At 36.0% G+C, this 21,777-nt stretch overlaps 1 protein-coding gene across 1 annotated transcript in view; it reads right to left on the minus strand.

The window, feature by feature from the left end:
* Positions 1-2,464: 2,464 nt before the first annotated feature.
* Positions 2,465-21,777, minus strand: part of SESN3 (sestrin 3) — a 70,737-nt gene continuing 51,424 nt past the window's right edge. The window contains exons 6-10 of the mRNA XM_004427425.3: positions 21,199-21,373; positions 15,732-15,850; positions 14,716-14,906; positions 11,899-12,043; positions 2,465-10,293 (exon numbers count right to left, since the gene is read on the minus strand). Coding sequence (XP_004427482.1) covers positions 10,207-10,293; positions 11,899-12,043; positions 14,716-14,906; positions 15,732-15,850; positions 21,199-21,373 — 717 coding nt within the window. The 3' untranslated portion in view covers positions 2,465-10,206. The remainder of the gene's footprint in view (positions 10,294-11,898; positions 12,044-14,715; positions 14,907-15,731; positions 15,851-21,198; positions 21,374-21,777) is intronic.

Genomic DNA, 21,777 nt, shown 5'->3' on the forward strand with positions numbered 1-21,777 from the left:
GAGGGTCAGTGGTGAAAAGTACTATAACCAGGGGAGTTTCCCCAAATTTCATCTTGATGTGAAAATGAAGGATGTGTTTACATGTATTTTAGGAGCAGGCCAGTGCAAGAGGGAGAATTAAGAATTCTTGCCTCCAATTCCTTTTAAAGAGTTCTGTGGAAATGTTTGGGCTCACCTGTGTTTGGAAACTTGTCAAGTATGTGAAATTATGAGAGAAGAGACATTTTCTGAGACTTGCTTCTCAATTCAGTTAGAAAGTTACATGCATTAGAAACTATGACTTTGAATTAGTAACTTCCACCATGTGGTAGGATGGTCCTAAAAATAAAAATGCAACACAGTTTTAAGCTTTCCTGAGTCTTCTTTATAATCACGCTTATTCACCTGAGAGAAACTTGTAGTGTTTAAATTGACAGGTACTGATTTTATATATGGGTCTGTGAACCTTCCCCTCAGAGATCATCTTTTAAAATCAAAGGGCCCGTTCAGGACTGGAGAAAAAAATCTATTCTTTAAAATTAAAAAAGTTGCAAGTTGGGGCCGGCCCAGTGGCATAGTGGTTAATTTCTCACGCTCCGCTTTGGCAGCCCGGGCTCTGCACGTTTGGATTCCGGGTGCGGACGCACTGCTTGTCAAGCCATGCTGTGGCAGGCATCCCACATATAAGGTAGAGGAGGATGGGCACGGATGTTAGCCCAGGGTCAATCTTCCTCAACAAAAAGAGGAGGATTGGCAACAGATATTAGCTCAGGGCTAATCTTCCTCACCAAAAAAAAAAAAAAAAAAAAAAAGTTGCAAGTTAGCCAGAGAGGAAAATTATCTAAGCTCTGGCTTGGAGCATGGACTATCCTTTTACTTTTTAGTAAAATGTCATGTTGATAGCATGATCATTTATATCATTAAGCAAGAAATTTAGCCTGAGTTAAGGTAGTGAAGTTCAGTATAAAAAGTGACATCAGAAAGATCAGAATTTACATCCCCACTGTGCCGATTCTAGGTGCCAATTCTTGGGCAAAGCTAAGAGTCAATTTCCTTGTCTGTAAAATGATATCAGTTCTTTACAAAGTTATTGTGAGGATTAAATGAGATCATATGTGAAAGGACCAAGCACACACAGAAACATGGAGTTTTATTTTACTTTTAAAAATGACTCAAAGTTATTAATAAATTCTGAGGGAACTAGTGTCAAAAAGCTGGCTTTTGAGTGCGGGGGGGAGACTTGTGGAAGGGCTGGGCTGTTGGCTGAGTGCGTCTCATGTGCCCTGTCCTTTATCTCGGCCAGAGGTGGCATATTATTGGAAAAGACAGACTCTAATCAGCAAGGAGCTGGTTTCTGCTGATCCCCCATTACAGCTGGACATATGGCACCAAGGGAGAGCCCTTGCCTTTGATATGAACTTTTATGTCATCAGAAAGTTAAGAGAAATGAAAAGTTAGGACTTTGGAAAACCTGGCACAAAAGACTTTACACATCCCCTCATAGCTTTCCAAAAGCCTATCCTACATTTCTAGTTGGAAGCCTTATCATCACTTCACATTTCACATGTATAATGTCCCCCTCCCCATCAATTCTCCTTCCTACCTCCTTCTCTCTGGGCTCTCTCTTTTACCCATTCAAACTCATCACTGTACCGTATATTTCAAACACATTATTACATTTCACCCAATTCTCAAACAACCATCTCAAGAAGGTGTTAGTCCCCTCAGACTATGGTATGGAAATCAAGGTTCATAGAGATAAAATTACTTCCAAGGTCACAAAGCTAGTAGAATGTGAAAAAAATAGGTTTATTTATTTTTTTGTGAGGAAGATCAGCCCTGAGCTAACATCCATGCTAATCCTCCTCTTTTTGCTGAGGAAGACTGGCTCTGAGCTAACATCTATTGCCAATCCTCCTCCTTTTTTATTTTCCCGAAAGCCCCAGTAGATAGTTGTATGTCATAGATGCACATCCTTCTGGTTGCTGTATGTGGGACGTGGCCTCAGCATGGCCGGAGAAGTGGTGCGTCGGTGCGCGCCCGGGATCCGAACCCGGGCCGCCAGTAGCGGAGCGTGAGCACTTAACCGCTAAGCCACAGGGCTGGCCCAAAAATAGGTTTTGAATCCAGGCTCTGATCCCATGTTCAGTGCTCCTTTCCCCATTCTACACTACTATTTTGGTTAACAAGAGATAACAGTGACATTAATTTGCTTCTTGCTGAGCTCACAATCCACATTTTAAAAGGTAATAATAATTATACATTTTGCACAACTGACACTATTGCAATATTCCATTAATGCAATACTGAGTGATTATAACAAATGTCACAAGAAAACTGGGTCAGGAAGAAAAAAGGGGAAAAATGACTCAATTCTGATGTCTTTCAGAATGCCTGTTGCAGTAATTAAGCAGAAACCAACCTAGGCAAGAATGCTACTCCAATACAAACATAAATACATATATATAAAAGCAAATAATCAGGGTTCAGTTTTGCCAATTTTATTGAACCAATAAAATTCCTACTAATAACAATGAAATAAATTTCTGCAAGTATAAATGTGATACAGTTTAACAAAACCCATTGTTCTGTACCTATAAATAGATTTTCAAAATGTCATAAAAAGTGCAGTTATGAATTGTTAACATGTTAATACAGTTCCTTTATTTCAAATGTGTTTGTCTTGACTCACTAACAGTTCCTTCTGCATCTGTTCAAATAATATTACCCATCCCTCCAAAAAAAAAACAAAAAGGAGGCATTAAAGCACTGGAATATTACACTTAAACTGATCCGCTTAGGTCAGCTTTAGTCAGAATTGTAAAATCAGCAACATAAGAAAAATAAAACCTAGTTATACATACAAAAAGCTTTCATAAGTTCTATAATCTCCTTACTGCTGACTCACGGGGAGGGTGTAATAGTTGAAAAGGCTTATATGGTTAACTACCTTAGACTACATCTACAGCAGGGTCTGGTCTGCCAGAACAAATTTAAAGTGGCTGTTTATCAAGTTTGCTATTTTCAGAATTGAACCTATAAATGTAAGACCGCGATTTGACACTGAAAATTGTGTGCATCCTAAATTGCATCAATGAGCTATTTGATAAAAGCTTATTCTATTTGAAAACCTTATATAGTAAGAGACTGATATATATAGCAGTCTTAAAGATCACGTCATCCGCCTCACATTAGTCCAAAGTCACGTGCTTCGTAAAAAAAAGAAAATTACAGTAACAAAGCACAGGACTACAAAGGCAAAACATCACAGCTTCTGATTACACTGAATAAAAAGTACCGAGGAACGCAAAAGATAATTCTGTATTAATACTGATGAATTAAAGAACTATAATAGACGTTTCACAGCATGCTACATACATCACTCACAACTTAAGGATAAAATGATGTCTAAAATTCAAAGTCAAGAAGTTGGCAATCTGATTTCATGTGCAATTCAGCTACAAAGTCTTAATATATACATTCATTATGTAGCTGCCCTGCAAAATCAGGATTTTAAAAAAAGAGAGATTTCAAGTTCAAATCCTATTTCATACGCTAAAGGATACATCCAGTTCTTCTGTGACCAGGAAAGTTATTTTCAGGTTTGAAGGAGCTAATTAAGTAGCAAGGCCATGTTCCAGGTTGACCTGACAGGGTTCTTTTCTACCTTGCTCAGACTGTGCCTGTGGATGTGACTATTCTATTAGCATGGAGAAGATGCCAAACTGGCTTGTGTTTTCCTTTCTGTGTCTATCTTATTTTGGGTTGAAAAGAGTAAATGTGAAGAGAAAGAGGAAGGGAAAAGTCATATTTTCTTTCTAGAGAAGATATATGAATGCAAAGGAATTATTTGTACTAGATAGAGAGTTTGGATCACTTGATGAACAGGGTATGATTTAATTCTCAGCTTTTATTTTAGAGAACCAGTGAAATTCAGAAAAGAGAAAATAGTCTCAACATTACAAAGGAAACTTCTTGGCTACCCAACTGATACGTTTCCTTTATCCTACCTTTGGATCCTTCCTTATCAGATTTGGGAGTCACTTGAAAATTTGTAAAGACTGATTAATTTAAGGAAGAGATGTATGATCAGTTTCATTTGGTAAGTGTCATAATGTGTACATTTATCTAGCCAGGATTCATGAATGATATTTTAGCATTAAAGACCAGAGATTCTCTCTCCCTTGGATATTCTTTCTGTAGAAATTATACATTCATTTTTAAGAGATTAAATTGAGGGGTGCAAAATAGACTGTTTTAGCAAAATGTATATAGCAAAAATTATATTTATCATACTTAGACTTACTAATGTTTGATGTTGTCCTATGAGCTGTAAAATGGGGTGTTTGTTCTAAAGCCTATTTTATAGTATGCATTTCATTATTTCAAAGATTTCCAGAAGCATTGAAAAGGATCAGATATTCATTCTTTTTCCCTCTCTCTATTTTTTTTCAGTTCTGTACCTCATGGTGGTGTAGTCTTAATTAATTTAAAGCTAGAATGAACATTTCATGATATATGATTTAATAAAAACCATCCCTTCAGTCTCCCATTATTAAGTCTCATTTCTTAACTAGGCATCAATTCATTCCTGGGCTCTTACACGCATTTACTGGACTCTGCTGTCAGGTTGGGTTGTTCATGAATGGGAACGGAAAGCATGCAAATACCACCATAGATCATAATAATCTATACTTTCAAACAGGGTGGTTCGTCATCAGGTCAGACAACCATTCATAAACATGCCCCACATTAGAAATCTGACAGAGTTTTCATCTACGAACTATACCAAGTGCACAACAGCTGGAGAGGAAGAACTGTCGCTTCTTCCTCCTCTGTGCATTTCTTGTTCCTTAACGATACTGTCTGGACATATCTGAAGTGCAACCAGGGGAATAAAGACTGCAGTCAATGCATTCCTTTTTCATCCCATAGTGCATTTTTTTTCCCATGAGAACAGGGTAGGAATGGGGTTAGAAGCTTAGTCTAACCCAGGAAAGTTTGATCAAAACCCTTAGGGATCCAATTTTGTGGTATTTTATCTAAATTATAAATCAAGTGGGCTTCTGAGATCCAATGGGACCACCTAAACACCCTTTATCATATGTTGTTCTATTAGAAATGTGTTTAAGGCCCAAACACCACCAAAAAAAACAAATGTCTCAAACACCACCCATTTGTATGCCAGAAATTTCCTGTTCTACTGAAGGGTTGAGATCAATCTGGCTGCTGGAGAATTTTAACTTTACATTCAAACAACTTAGACTAACAGCAGTATTTATTACCTAATATAGATCCAGGTTAGGATGGCAATTCAATCACCTTAAAATCCTGCTAAATGCTAAATTCTGCATGGTAGAAATAGTTCAATTTCTGTATCATGTATAAATATAAAGATTCTTACTTTGATAGAAGGCAAAAATCTTCTATGATTTATTTAAAATATGGAAGTAATATTACTGAACAATAGAGAGTGAATCCATGAAAAGGTTGGATACTCTGAATTTATAGGCTCTTTGGGGATGAGGTAGAGGAGAGCAAGATATTTTGGCAGCTGGGAAAGGGTAGGATAGGATGGGATGGACAAGATTACACTTGGTGCTGCATAATATCTGGTAGGGTGTCTAGGGCAAAGGTCAGCCAAAATATAGCTGGATGGTTGAGGGATTCAGGGGGAGTTGGGACAAAGTCATGTCAATGAATGGAGAAAAGTGACTCAGAAAAGTAAATGCTGGTGACTATCAGCAGGTGGCTGGTGATGTTTGGTTTGGATTGTGAAAAGGCATTCAGACCAAGACAGGCTGAGGGAAGGGGAGGAGAGGAAGCGTGCAGAGGTCGAGGCACTTGGAGGAGGAGAAAGCAGACAGGAAAGGGTGGACTGAATGCAGGCAGGAGCTCCCACAACAGGAACTGCTCCCTTACATTAGTTGTATGATGCTGAGGACAGCCACACTCTCAGAATTATGTTCCATGTGTTTGAAAAACTTTTCCTTCCTCCCAGGGCTCTGCCTTGTCACATACCTCTACCGCTATGATCTATCTCACCCCAGCTATTTTTGTTCTAGGTCTCACCTGAGCAGACACTGCTAACTAAGCCAAATTAGCATGGAAATACGCTCCAAATACAGGCGGCATTTCAGTTCTGGTGACTCAGATGAATACATTCATGTTACAGTACTGCTTTGAGGAAAGACTACTTAATTTGATTCTCAGTCTCCAGAGGGATATAATAGGGAAACCTAGTTTATGATGACGGCCACCTAGAAGAGGTTCTGATTATACAAATTAGGGAACTTAAAACTCATCTGAACAGAGGAGCCACATGTCTCTCAGTTTGCTGCTGAATTATACTTCTAAGAAAATTTCATATACTATTTATAAAACATTACTGTCGCATAAATTTTACTCCATGCAAGACCATCTATTTGCATAAAAAGAGAAAAAGTCCTATTGGATAAAGAGAAGAGTTAAGGTCTTGCTTTCCAGAGGAATGATTTACACTTGTCTTTAAAATACAACATAAAACAAAACAAAAACTTCATTTTACTACGACAGTGCAAATCATTTTTATAACATGCACTGAAATTTACTTTTTTCCCTGATGAATTGTCTTTAGAGTTTAAAAGACTCCTTCCATCATATACGCATGCACTCTGCACTAAAGTGGTGAACTATTTTTAAGTACAGATCTTTAATTGTTTGCTGATAATTTTATTTTGCTGCAGCATAAAAATCTAAGATTTTGGATCTGAAAAAACTTGATAAGACGGAAAAGGAAAAAGTTGCTCTGGAATAATATTAATTGGTTTTTAGAAGCATTTAAAACCTTTAGGAGATTTTATAACAATTAAAATAGGGGCTCTGGTTCAAATATGATTTTGATAAGGAGCTTACATGGAATTTTCTGTTCTAAAACAGTCCTGTGTTGCTCTGTTATTATTTGGGTTTAAGGCCATAATTAAAGGGCAAGGCCATGCCCCAGATTCCAAATTAGCCATCTTTTGTTTAAAAAGTACCCCAAATGGGACAAAGATTCTTCCTGAGACTGAGACAATTAGTTCAAAAAGATGAAGAAGGTAATAAGTAGTCCCGTCTCAAAAGCCTCTCTTCCTCTAATGGTCACGCGTGCATCTGAGGAAGCCTGATCTGAAGGATCCAATGCGGCAGCTGCCTGGCCCCTCCCAGAGTCAAGGGACCGGGTTTAAGAACAGATTTCCTTTCAAATGGGAGAGTACTTAAGATATTTTTTAAGGTGATGTGAGAAATTAAGAATTATAATCGAAGCTGGAAAACTTGATGTTCCAAAGTAACTAGACATCAATCAAGCATACATATCAGTGGATTATTAGACTAATTTTAACATAATAAGCAACGAAGTTAGAGAATTCACATTCACATGTGCTTTCTTCACAGACACGTGCATTTACATTTGGCACAATGTGAGCCCCAGGTGTATGTTAGCATATTGTATGATCACATCATTACACCAATTGAACCAGATATCTCTTTTAAAAATATCACATTTTAATATAAAAAGCTATACTATAAATTACTACATAGTAAATTCAATACTCCGAAAAAATACCACCCTGGAAAACCGCATCAGAATTTCAAGTTTGCATTAGATAAAGTTTACAGCAAACTAGTTGTAAAATGGTATTCACAACCTGGAATGCTGTGCATGCTGCATCTTAGGAGGTGCTTTAGCACTTCAGAAGTCAATTTCTCTAGGCTGGTTCACTGAGGTTCATAAATATATTGTTTTGTTTTGTTTATAGTTCCAAGTCAACTGATTTTCCTGATTATTGATGAGATAGATCAATGCTGAGCTAAAAAAAAATTAAAAATTGCTAGGAAAGAGATCTAGTAAAGGCACTAATATTTCCATAACCCAAACTCCAACTACTTACATTTCTGGGGGAAAAAAACAAAAACAAAAACTAAGTGGCCATTTTAGTTACTTAAACCTTGTTTCCCTTTTGGTCTAAAGCTCATGTGGTGTTCTGTGAGAATTTCCCCTCCTTTTCAATATACAAAAATCATTTTTCATCCTGTAATACAGGTCACCTGCACAAAAACATAGGGCCATTAACTAAAAGAATTCTAGTAAAAAAACAAATGTTAAGAATAAAAGATATCATCAACTTGAAAGTTCTAAAGTTAGGGAAGTCAAAGGGACATTTATGTTGTCATCCATGTTTTGTCATTCTCCTAAATACTTTCTTTGTAGTTAATATGTATCTATATAATGTGATACTGAATAAAATCAACATATGGTATATGCAATAAACAAAACAGAAGAGATCTGGCATGAGTTCTTCAAATAATCTCCCTACATAAACCACCCTGTCTTAAAAAATATTAGTCATCTTTTCCTCACATGGAAGATTTCAAAGATCCTGTAATCCAAAAATGCAGAACTACCTTATGTTAATAGGTTTACAGTCATCTTTCTATTTTCTTATCTGGAACAAAATCTAAAAGAAAGGAATCTAATGTATTGTACCAGAAAGGGATGATAAATGGAAGGGGAAAATGATTTAATAGAACGCTAGTCCACGATTCTTTCATGAGAGGAAAAAATGTAAGTCCTATATAACAGGTAAGTCAGTCTAAAATGAAATCTTTGTGGGAAGTCTAACGGAAAATTTTAACACTATTATTTACTATGAAAAAATGGATCTGTTTTAAAAAATTAGCATGTTTGTGTAAAATTCAAGTCACCCTTAATTAACCAAAAAGTGTTTATGCAGTGCATCCGTGTCCTACTGGATAGTTGTAAGCATCTCTTTAGGCACTTCACTGGTTCATGAGCATAATACAAATTAAAGCTATAAACATATCATGTTGTGCTCTGTGAAGATAGTCTAATTAAGCAACAGAAACCAATGCAAAAATGTGACTTTCTGGATGCTTATTCCTCCCCTAAGACTTGATATTTTTAACCAGTTGTCCAAAGAGATTTTTCTGGGGAAGGGGATGCTTTGGCATTATGAAAGGAACGTTGTTCAACCCCAGTAAGGCAAAAGCCTTGTGCAATAAAGAAATTTGAACAAAATTTCTTTATGGCTCTGTTTAAAAGGACACTTCTGCAGTGACATAACAGGGGGAAAGTTTAGTTGAGTATTTTTTTTTTAACATATTGCACTTTTTTTCTTGTTGTTGTTCAATCACATTAATGCATAGAAACACAATTTTTACCTTTGAATAATAAACTGTTTAACCTAGTATAAGAAAAATCATGGAAAATAAGTTCTAAAAGCCTAACAGGAAAAATATAGGTATAGTAACCTTCCTCTGCTTACTGCAGTATAGAAAACACTATGAGAAAAGAAAAATGTGCAAAGAAAATTTTTGGTCAGTCTTGTGTGTGTACAGGTTTATATGTGCCAACTAAATGAACTGTAAGCAGCACTGTGAGCACTGATTATTCAAGATGACTGAGGATTACTGTCAGTGATAGAAAGGATTGTGCATAATTCCACTTTTAATATATACATCTGATATGGAAAACTGAAACTTCTGTTTCAGATGAGAAAGAAACAGCTGAATTTGGCATTTCAGTAGCATGCTATAGAATTCATCATGATTAATTTCACATTAAATTATGGACAATGGCTGTATCACATTTCACGTTATCACCAATAGCAGTAAAAAAACAAAAACAAATAAACAAAAAAAACAAACAGTGCCTGACAAATAATCTCCTGGGGACACAGATGTGTGTCCTGTGAGCAGCTTAGTTCAACAGCGCATGCTTTTCCTCCACCAGATTTAGGACACAACATTAAAAGTTTAGAATGGCCAGAGGAGGTCATTCTTTGCCGAATTCCAATATCTGAAAAACAATTGCTTGAGCAGATTGTAAGCGCTTTTCCTTATTTAAAAAAAAAAAAAGGAAGGAAAAAATACACATACACACAAACCCAAAAGCGCTGAAGTTAAGCATTAACAAACCAGGTTCATGATTTATGATCAGTATCCAAAAATCCAACTATGAACAATGCAAAGTAGTGCTCCTCAGTATTATTTTTGCAATTGTTAGTAATGTTAAGCATCAAGAAAAAGAAAACACATCATTGCACATTACAGCCGCCAAAAAAAAACGGCTCAACTTTGACACTAGAGAATTGAATAATTTTTGATGCTACATCACAAACAGCTTCTGATGTATATCTCACGTGAAAAGGTCTTTACGCAGACACGCTACTGTCCCGGGATGATGCTTCAGGTCAAATGCCGGGTTATGGCACGAAGAGCATAAAGAAGTTCAGCTTGCATCCGCGCTTCCATTAAAAGTAAATTGACGTGAACCTAGAAATGAAAATGTTACCAGTTTAGTGACCGTTATAAACAAATGAAAGAACTTTCATTTATTTTCATATATCAGATATTCACGAAGGTTTTTCACGTGTAGTTAGACACATGTACACACATACGCACACACGCCTGGGCATATTTATGCATGTACATGATGTAACACCCAAGAAAACTGCATTTATAAATAACGGCTCTTGTGAGCAGTAAAAATGACCCCAAAGACTTAAAAATTCCAATGATTTTGTAGAATATATGTTATGTAAAGCCAATCAATCTTTGAGTTAAATAAAACTAAATTTTATAAATTACGCTTGTCCTACGAAGTACACTTTCCTCCAGTTGTAAAATTTTATATGGCTAAAAATCAGCCCTACATTTCTTATAGCCTATGTTTATTCCTTAGAAAGCTTTAAAAAACATTTCTTACTATTTACTTGAAATATACTAAAGCGAAACTCTGAATCTTACAGCAGTGTGTAATTAGTGTCTGGTACTCATTAGATACGCATAGCTTCTCTAGAGCCTTTTAGATAACAGCTGTGAACAAGCACCTGACTTTTGGGGCTATGTCTCAGCTGATAGGTTAAAATGAATACACACACGTTTTCAAAATTTATTACAAAGAGTACGTTATATTATATTTAAGTTATTTTGATATCTTTCTATAGGCTGGATACATTGTTGGATATATTCCCTTCACGGGTAAAGAGAATTTCTAGATATAACCTAGTAAAGAAAGAAAATCTAATGCAAACATATAAATAGGGCATAAAGATCCATTAAGGAGAGATGCTGGAGATAAAATGGGTATTTATTTGATGTGATTGGCTCTAAGACTTCAAAAAATCTATTAGGTATTGAAGCCATAACATTCTCTGTCAAAGTCACACAGTTAAGTAGTGAATATTAGGACCCTGAAAAGATTTTCTTACCCTCAAGCTTGGAAACTGTGGTATAAATGGAAGATTCTGAGACTTAAAGGTCAAAAGACCTAGGATTTAAGTCCAGTTCTTCTACCATACAGTTGGTAAAGATCCTTAACATTTATTAAGTCTTAAATAATGAATCCTATATATTTCACCCAAAAAAATATTCCTATATATTTGGCTCAAAGGTCCTGCATTATATTGTCAAAATACTAAATTACCAAATTGGAATAAGAAGCTGTTGTTCTAATGGGTTAACTCTAATGGCTAGGGTTAAACAATCTCTAAATGGATATGTCTTCTGGGCCAAGATAGAACTACGCATAACACACATCTCAGTAGGTTTGATTTTTATTAATAGTTAGAATGGTAGACAGTTTCCCAAATGTACTTTTAAAATATCAGTATTAAGATCCAATCTTTCAAAGGCTGATGCTAAACCTATACTTTATACACCACCTTGGACAAAACATATAACCAAAATTTAGTTAATATTCAATTAAACCAGAATTTAAAAACATTAAAAAAAAAAACAAAACAGATGGCTAGATGGTGCCACTTCCATTTCTGTAATGGCACTAATTTATTAATGTTTTCATGTATAACTTTTCATAATCATTATTTCTTATATTGAACATTGGTCTATGGTATAGTGTTTGGTCATGAAACACACCTTTTCTGAGTGTTTGAACTGACGCCAGTAACTGTCATACATGCGCTTGGTAGTTCTCTCAGGATAGCAGGTCACTGTCTTAATGTAAACCTTCAGGCTTCGTTCAAGTAATTGATTAACTTCTCCATAATCATAGTCATCATACCTAGATGGAATATGACAACAGCTTTATAACGACAAAGTCAAATTTATGACTTATAAAGTTGTACAAAGAGACATTTATTGTCCAGTAATTACACACCAAAAGCTCATTAATTCATTTAACAAATATTTACTGAGTGCCGATTATCTGCCGTGTACTTTCCATGTACTCTTCTAGGCACTGGTGGTACACTAATGAACAAAATAAACAAAAATCCCTGGTGTCATGGAATTTAAATTCTACTGGAGGAAAAAGAAAAAAATTAAAAAGATAACTATATAATATATCAGATGGTGATAACTGCTGCAGAGATAAAATGAAACTGGAGGCTGGAGGAGAGGAGCTGTGATTTTAGATAGGGTAGGCAGGAAGGCTTCTCTGAAAGGCTGACATCTGAGCAAACACAAGAGAGGGAGAAGAGAAAATGTACAGCCCTAAGGCAGGAGTCAAGTGTTTCAAGGGAGAGGGAGGAAGTAATCGACTATGTCCCATGTTGCTGCCTAGTAAAATAAGATGATAACTGAGAACTGACCACTGGAAGGAGCTATACAGAGGTCACTGGCAACCCCCATAGGAGCAGTCTTGTTGGCATGGTAGGAGTAAAAGCCTGATACTGTAGTGGGTTCAAGAGAGAATGGGAGATGAGAAAATGGTGGCAGTAAATATACAAAATTTTTTCAAAGAGATTTGCTGTGCATGGGAGCAGAAATATGAGGGAATAGCTGGGGGAAACAGGGATGAAGAAAGGATTTTTTTTAAAAGAGAGAAATAACAGTATGTTTATGAACTAATGGGAAAGGTCCAATAAAGAGACAAAAGTTGATTATGCAGGAGAGAGAAGGGAGAATTGCTGGAATAGGGAACTTTAGAAGATGAGATGAGATGGGATTTTGTGCCGAAGTGCATAACAGCATTGACAGTTCATTCATAATAACAGAGAAGAGACAGGGACTGGCCCCCTGGCGTAGCGGTTAAGTGCACGCGCTCCGCTGCTGGCAGCCCAGGTTCGGATCCCCGGCGCGCACGCACCGCTTGTGAGGCCACGCTGTGGTGGCGTCCCATGTAAAGTGGAGGAAGATGGGCACTGTTGTTAGCCCGGGGCCAATCTTCCTCAGCAAAAAGAGGAGGATTGGCATGGATGTTAGCTCAGGGCTGATCTTCCTCACCAAAAAAAAAAAAAGAGAGAGAGAGAGAAGAGACAGCAGAATAAATGGGCACAGAGGCAGACAGGAGGGTAAATGCAGCGGTGGGAGCTTGTGGGATTTCTCTTCTATATTTTTCAGTTAATTTTTAACCCAAACACAAGGCTTAGTTAAAAATAAGTATATCCAGGGCCGGCCCCGTGGCGTAGTGGTTAAGTGCACACACTCCGCTGCTGGCAGCCCAGGTTCGGATCCCAGGCACGCACCGACGCACCGCTTGTCAGGCCATGCTGTGGTGGTGTCCCATATAAAACGGAGGAAGATGGGCCCAAATATTAGCCCAGGGCCAGTCTTCCTCAGCAAAAAGAGGAGGACTGGCATGGATGTTAGTTCAGGGCTGATCTTCCTCACAAAAACAAAACAAAACAAAAAAATAAGTATCTCGAGGATTTTACATAAGCTTTATTTAGTTACATCCAACAGATAAACACAATCACCATAACATTTGTTATTTGTTGTCTTGAAGATAATAAATATTTATCATAATTGAATTCAATTCTGTTACTGTTTATTTTTCTTAATTAGGTAGGCATAATATCTGTGTTTTAAAATGTGATGATTTTGTGATAACTTACTATCTAAGATGGTAAAGAGCAAATAGCATAGTCATCATTTACCATCATAACAGTGTCTTTTAAGTAGAATGTTTCATTATTATTTGATTTTTCAGGAAATTTGGGGGTTTTTTCGTTAAAATTATAGAAACTACTTTGCTTAACAAATTGAATTCTAATTCCATTCCATAAAGGCTTTCTGATACTATATCAGAGAGATATAGTATAGAGTCAAACTGAATGTATTCATAACTGGGAATTTTCTCTTTCTGCAAATCTATCTCCACAAAAGCCTTCAAAACCCAGCAATAAGGCACATTCTCCAAAAAAAGCTTTCCTGATTACATCATTCAATCTCATTCACTTATTTACTCACTGTCCTCTCAATGCTAATGTTCTAAATTTAGAGGCCATCAATTTACATTGATAGTTTCATTTCAGTGTTCTTATGTGAGCTTATGTAAGTCAGCTTTATGAGGGCAGAATCTATCCTAGTTTTATCGATACCCTAATGTAACATTCCTTCAAAAATAATAAATAAATAAACAATCAAACCAGCATTTATTATAGTGATCTAAAGAGACATAATTTATGTTTTTTAACTGTCCAATTCTTCAAAGAAGGATTCTCAAATTGAGTCTGATATAGAATCTTCAATGATTCTATCCCCAATGATTACTGATGTTTTTTTCCCTCCTTAGTAAATTCTTACTACTGTATTTATATATGCATGTTAAGATTCACTATAGTTAAGCAAAGGAAAATGCTTTTTTGTAAAATAGAATTAATTTTTTAAAATCAGAAGTCCACGTGTAATATTTTCTCCCCAGAACTGTATACTCCTAAATAGGATAGAAGTAAAACTCACGTCAGAATTTTCATCTAGAAATGTATAGAGCTCTCTCCACAATGAACATACCTGATTCCAAACATACAGTGAACATAGTTAAATAAAGCTCTGCGCAGCATGGTTGTGTCAACATCCTCATGGGTGGCCATAGTGTTATAGGTGAGATTGTAGACCATGCGAAACTTTTCATCAAGAAGATGTCCAATGTCAGAATAAAGTCTGTTCACCAGGGAGAACCCATGATTTTCCCAGGTATAGTCCTAAAAGAATAAAATGTATCCAATTACAAAATGGGCATTCTCCATTTAAACTCTACGATTTTATTCAATATAACTACTGAAGCAAGTAAGTGAAGATATTTCAAATTTAATTCTAAGTCTGTAGCTTTACTAAGAACCTTTCCCACCAGTTTGTAGATTGGAGTGCCATGTAGTTTCCTCAATGGGGCCCAGGATTTGGCATGTTGGTGGTGAACTCTGGCCACCTCCTGGGGTCAGGTACTATGCAAACTAAGCCCTTATCTGGAAGGACCCCAGAAGATCTTGGAATATTCCTATGTGATCAAACCTACGCAGTGACATGGACAGTTAGTAGATCATCTAAAACAAGCACAAAAGAGTCTGTCTTAATTCAAACTTACACCTTCTCCAGGAGCCACATCACTATTTATTGTGGCTATGTTTCCTAGGAATGGGGAGGGATGCAGCCCTTAAGCCCATCATTCCTGGTATGTGATCTTCTTACAAAATGCCTTTTTATTATAAATGCAACTGTATCACTTGATTTCCTCCCTGCTTCTCTCCAAAAAGTGGTATGAACATTATACGACTACCATGAAATAATATGGGTAACCCATAAAACAGACAGTTTTCCTTTTGCCTTCTTAGGGAGAAAATGTTGAAATAATAATCCATCTACTGGGACATCAAATTAGACTAGGCTGAAAACTAGGCTACGTAAAAAGATTTACAGACTCTATCAAATGGCCTATTAATTTCTTTAGAAGTCTCTTTACATTTCATCATTTCACAGGTAAAATGACAGTATCGATTCGCTAGTTTCCCTGAATTAAAGGCATCTTATACCTGAGCTCGGAATGTTGGCAAATGTTCTTCTCCTCGCCTGGCAAAGTCTTCATACCCAAAACCAGGGTCTTCGATATAACGGGAGACATCAGAGGTTATAACCATGTCATCCTCAAAATCTAAGGACAATAATGAACAATCCAATGTTAAGGAAACTGTACACATTTAGAACAACGAAACAACTCCATTTTCCTCCACTTTTTAGCTTTTCCACAGGTTTCCAAAGTAACAGTATTGTCTACGTGCCTTAAATCATATAAAATATCTATTGCTGGCAACTTGAACATTTAACTGTAGTTATCCAGGCAAAAAACTGACTAAATTGAAATATCTAAACAGTAGTGGCAAAGGATGAACACACTACTGTAGCTCTACTTCTTTAGAAAAGGAAGACAGCAAAGGCCTGTAAGCACAGAACTTAAATATTTTTTTGATCTCTCTAGGGGTTGAAGTGGGATGTGGGGAAAGAGAAGAGATGAAGGTGAAGACCACTTTAATTGAGTTTAATGTTAAGATAGATTTTGTTAAAATTAGATGGTGTTTCATCTGGATGTATTCACAGTGAAAATGAGTTCAGTATAGTTCATTTTTAGCTTACAGAGAGGGATAAGGACTGGGAAGGGAACACAACAGGGAGGGAAGTAGACTTTTGGTGCCACTAAATTCTTATTTGACTTGGCTGCTAGTTAAACAGCAAGGCTCAGTTTGTAAAAATTCATTGAGTTTTACACCTAAGATATGTGCCTTTTTCTCTGCATATGAAAAAGTGTACAACACATGAAGTAAACATGTGCTAATGAGACTGTGATTAGAGATTGTAATTAGAATATTACCAAAGTGGCATTTAGGAAGACAGGAAGATTATAATATTTTAAGACAGCCAACTTCTGCATATTTCAGCACTGAAAACTTTTAAATGCCCAATGCATGTTAAACTGGTTTAAAGATTATCTCTTCCAACTTACTTTTTTTTTTTATTTTTATTTTTTTGTGAGGAAGATCATCCCTAAGCTAATCCTCCTCTTTTTGCTGAGGAAGACCAGCTCTGAGCTAACATCTATTGCCAATCCACCTCCTTTTTTTTCCCCAAAGCCCCACTAGATAGTTGTACTTCATAGTTGCACATCCTTCTAGTTGCTGTATGTGGGACGAGACCTCAGCATGGCCAGAGAAGGGGTGCGTCGGTGCGTACCTGGGATCTGAACCCGGGCCGCCAGTAGCGGAGCGCGCACTTCACCGCTAAGCCACAGGGCCGGCCCCCAACTTACTTTTTTTAGGTTAGTCTGTCTTTAAAATTACTTTTTTCTGATTTCAACCACTAAAAGGAAATGAACAATCTTTATTTACTGCCTTCAACTCTAGAAAATGAACATAAAGTTTTCAAAATAAAAATTAGCTCCTTCCATGCCAAGAACAATATTCTCTTAATAAGTATTTCAATTAATATTAAATAAATTCAATATTTAATAAATATTAAATAGTTAACAAAACAATTTTATGCCATAATAAAAAAACTATAATTCTTAATTAGACAGTCTTGAGAGGCTTAAAAAACAAGTGCAATTATAATAATTCATCCGAAACACTTGGTACCTTCATTATCTTTAATTTTTGCTATTTCATGAAAATCCTAGCAACAAGTATTCTTTTCTCACAAGTTTTCACCTTTCCTTAGGGTGCTGCCATGGACTAATTGGGATGCTCGATACGGGCAGAGAACCACCCTTATCGAGCCCAGGCCACCCAACTTTGGAAATATCTTATTAATATTCTTCCCTAACTTCTTTATTACACATAAACAGAAGAGATTGGCATTTGTTGAGTACTTACTACATACCAGGTACTGTGCTATTTACTTAATATCTATTTTTTCTTTGTTTCATTAATAAGAAAAGAAGTATCTATAAAAGAAATAAGTAAACTAACTGTAAGTTACTCATATCATTGTCAGTACTGAGTGTCAATTAAGAAATACAATGGGGATTAGTTTAAGATGATGTGGAAAACTTGTAAACATTACACCACTTAAACTGATCTGAAGCTTTTAAGTCACTCTCAGTTCTCTGAAGAGAAATCTCAGACTTAGCCCCAGCCCAACCCCAGCTACTGTGTCGTCTCCTTGCGCTCCAGCACTCTATGCAGGTATAGAAACACTTCAGAAATGGCATTTTCAATGCCTTATCTCTTAACATTTATGAACAAGGTTATGCTTTCCTTACTTCAGCCTGTCATGTAATAATCAACAGAAACAAAGAAAAAAATGTAGTAGCGATCACTGAGGCTGCTATGAAAACTAGGAGTTTTGTGGGTTGTAAAGTAAAATTAAACCAAGAACAGTGACTGATAACTAAACTCTGTAAAACAGAGTTTTGAAGTGATATTTCCCCCCACACCGTACAGCTGGGTGGTTTCGTTCGGCAAATATCAATACTGGAGTTGACTATTACATAGCTGGATCCTTTGACTTTGATGTTAGTTTTTGTTTTGCTCATATACGTTTTCAAGTCATCATATGACTTTTAAACATTTTTAAATAAACAATAAAGACTAACCAATTTATCCTATGAATAATATCCTATGAACTTATCCTATGAATAATATCCATTTATTCTTTTTAAAATTAGAAGCCACCAAGACCTGTTTTCTAGACAATTCTGCCCACAGAAAGAAATGTACAGAGGTCTCTCAACCCACAAATATTTTTTTCCTAAATTTATCTTAAGAAGTTAAAATATTTTTTAAAAAGAATTTAAAATTAGTACTCCAATCAACAAATCTAAAATTCAATTTTAATTCTATCTGAACAAATATTTCAAAGTCTGGACTTAAAGGAAATAATATTTTGCACATTGTCTGCCTTCTTCTGCCCCTAAGAGGTGGCTACTAACATAATACAGAAGAAGCTATGTTACAGTATTGGAAGATCTTTCTAACTTGAAAAACAAAAAACAATAAAAGCTAGTTGACTCTGTTATCAAGCTCTAGAATATGACCCCTATAGAACACTTTAAACATTCATTTTCTTCGAAAGGCTTGAAAAACTATTCTTAGAATCTCTACATGGAATCTGGAATGCTTTATCACACTGCTCAAACCAAGAAATATTTTATAGGAAAAAATAAATTTCTAATTCCATTTTAAAACACGCTAAGTCTATAAAAATGACTCAGCCACTGTACTGAGTCATTTTTCTATGTTCTTTTTGTGATCAACAAATTTAGTACTGGGAATGGTTAAGAGTAAATAATGAAATGATTTATTTCCTTGAATGATCTGCAAATGATACAGCCTCTTCTGTTAAAATTAGAATATAATTTTTGTCTAGGGTCTAAGACTTGCTAGTCAAAATTCAGTTTAGAAGGCAGTAGTCCCTGCTCAAGGGTCCAAGAAGGTAGAGAATGGGATCCAAAATATATTTTCAATATTTAAAAAAACCTAAAAGAAATAAAACATTTATATCCTTCAAGCTCTAGTGAATCTTAGCAAAGTTCTTGAAAATTAATGCCTAAAAGCAAATAGATATTAATAACCTTAATAAATATGTTAGATTTTTAAATATTGGTTTACCTAGAAGGTTCACCTAGGCTCATTATTTCCCTCTGTCCCATTTGTTCTCCCTGGATGATTTTTATAATCAACTCTTTTGATTTTAACTCCCAATTATATGCTGATAACTTCCAAAACTTTATCTTGAGCTTAAACCTTCCCCTGACCTTCAGACTATCTGCTAAACCCTTGCTTCTCCAAGTGTGGTTTGCAGACCAGCAGCACTGACATCACTTGGAGGTGTGATAGAAATATGGCCTCTCAGAATCTGCATCTCAACAAGATTCCCCAGTGACTCATATGCACATTAAAGTTTGAGAAGCACTGTACTGGACATCTCCAGTACAGTGTCTCAACTCAAAATGTCTAAATATGGCAGGTTTCATGTTCCTTTAGGTTAGAAAGGTCATCATGATAAGGTCTCTGTCTACCTAACCAGCTTCCTCCTCACATTATCTACCTCATGATTTATGTCCTAAGAACACAGAACCACTTGTTTCTGCGCCCAGAATCCTGTTTCCTTACCATTGTACCTTGGCTCAGGCTTGGATGCTGGTTACCACCAACTCCCCTATCCCCCAGCCATTGCCTGACTCCCCTGCACTCAAGTCTCTAAGATTTAGCTTAGAGTCAAATGGTTGGAGGAAGTCTTCCTCTAGGATTCCTTCTGTCCACATTCCTCCCCACCAAGACTGGGTTCAGAGTCCTCTTCTAGGTTCATACACCTTTCACATTCTGCTATGTGTTATAATTATTTATTTCTCTCCCACTAGCAATGAGAGCTCCCAGAGGGCAGGAAGCATGTCTTACCTAGCCTGAAAACCTTAGCACTTACCATAATGCTGTCACTAAATGAGGTACTCAATAAATGTTTGTAGAATGAATATTCAACCAATAACTAAAACACTAATTTTTTTTTATTTTGGTTTCCTGTTGATTAGAAGCTCTGAGAAACTCTTACTTAATACACTCAATTTCGCAGATAAAAAAAGATTGTCAGGGAAAACAATGAAAGGAGTTTTTGTCCTTCCTGGTAAAACATCTGAGAGCTAGTGGTCCATGTTACGTTTAATGTTAACAAAAAAGTTATGGCCAAGTCAATTACCCTCAGAATTTATGAGATTGACTAGCTGTAAGACTAGTAATTTTGAAGCCCTCTTTTAAACCAATGGAACACTATTCTAAAAATAAATGTTATGTAGATTGACGACTTTGAACGGTTTAAGCTTTCTATTGAGTATATGCTATTTTAATAACATTTACTATGTGCTATTTGATACCTTTTTAAGTCATAATCACAGTTACCCTCCTATTTCTGTCTCAGAATATTAGAAAAAACATATTTTTAAGACTAGAGCAAAGAAGCCTAGCTTTTAATACAGAACGAATTCTTCCAAATTCTAAGAAAATGACCTAAATAATACATTTTTATAAAATTCCAAAGATTTCTCCAAAGAAATGCAAATGCAAGTGCAATGTAATTTTAGAACTAATCTGGAAAAGCAGCAGTATAAGAACAGTCCTCCCACACACTCCCCACCCACAAAAAAGGCAAAGACATCTTTTTAAAAATTATATCTATTGAAACAGGATTTCACTTATCATTAAAGAAATCGCAAAAGTGGGGTGAATTAAATATTTCTATCTACCATTATAAAAAACTGGTCTGCTTTGAATGACATTTCACCCGGGCTAGAGTATGGACCACAAAGCTGGAAGTTCCTCTCGCCTGGATCTGAAATGTACTCAAAGATGCACTGACCTGAGAGGTGAGGCATAACACTGGGGTAAGGAGGGACGGGAACTGAATAAAAGGAAGAGGGCAGTAGAATTTTGTACACATCCATGTGGAAGATACTGAAGGTGGTCTGTCAGGGTTCTAACAACAACTAAAAGGCAAAGAGTGAACACAAAAATGCACCTGAATGAGGAAATGAATGAAAAGTATCTCCAGAAACCACAAAAAGACTTTCTTTCTTCTCCTTCTCAAAACGAGTGGTCATTTCTTCCTGAGATGCCTCTTCATCTTCCCTTTCTTCTTGAAGCCTTTTCATTCTTTCCATTAAGGCCTCTAGCTCACTTAGAGAATCTACAATCTGGAGCCAGATAAGATAATGTTGGGTGTTATTAATATTAAAAATTGTTCCAGTAAATGTCTCCATCTCCCAATGTCACCTTATTAAGTACAGTGGCATGGGCACCATTACTAAGTATCTGAGTGTTCCACTAACTCCAAAGAAAATCATATGACATACTCAAACATTTTGCTTCAGTTATAAATATAGAAAGGTTATAAGTATAAATACATTTAATCTAGAATTCTAGCATTTGGTATATATTAAATTATATTATAGTTTATTTTTTTAAAAATGAGGCAGCCCTATATTTGTAATAATATCTATTTGCTTTAAAAGCCTCTTTAAGACAATTCAGAACTTCAGGTACAAGGTAAATTCTTACAGTAATAAAAATTATGCAATAATATTTCAAGTATATAATA

This window comes from Ceratotherium simum, chromosome 7 (assembly GCF_057802395.1).
Source record: "Ceratotherium simum simum isolate JZ-2026a chromosome 7, ASM5780239v1, whole genome shotgun sequence".
NCBI lineage: Eukaryota > Metazoa > Chordata > Mammalia > Perissodactyla > Rhinocerotidae > Ceratotherium > Ceratotherium simum.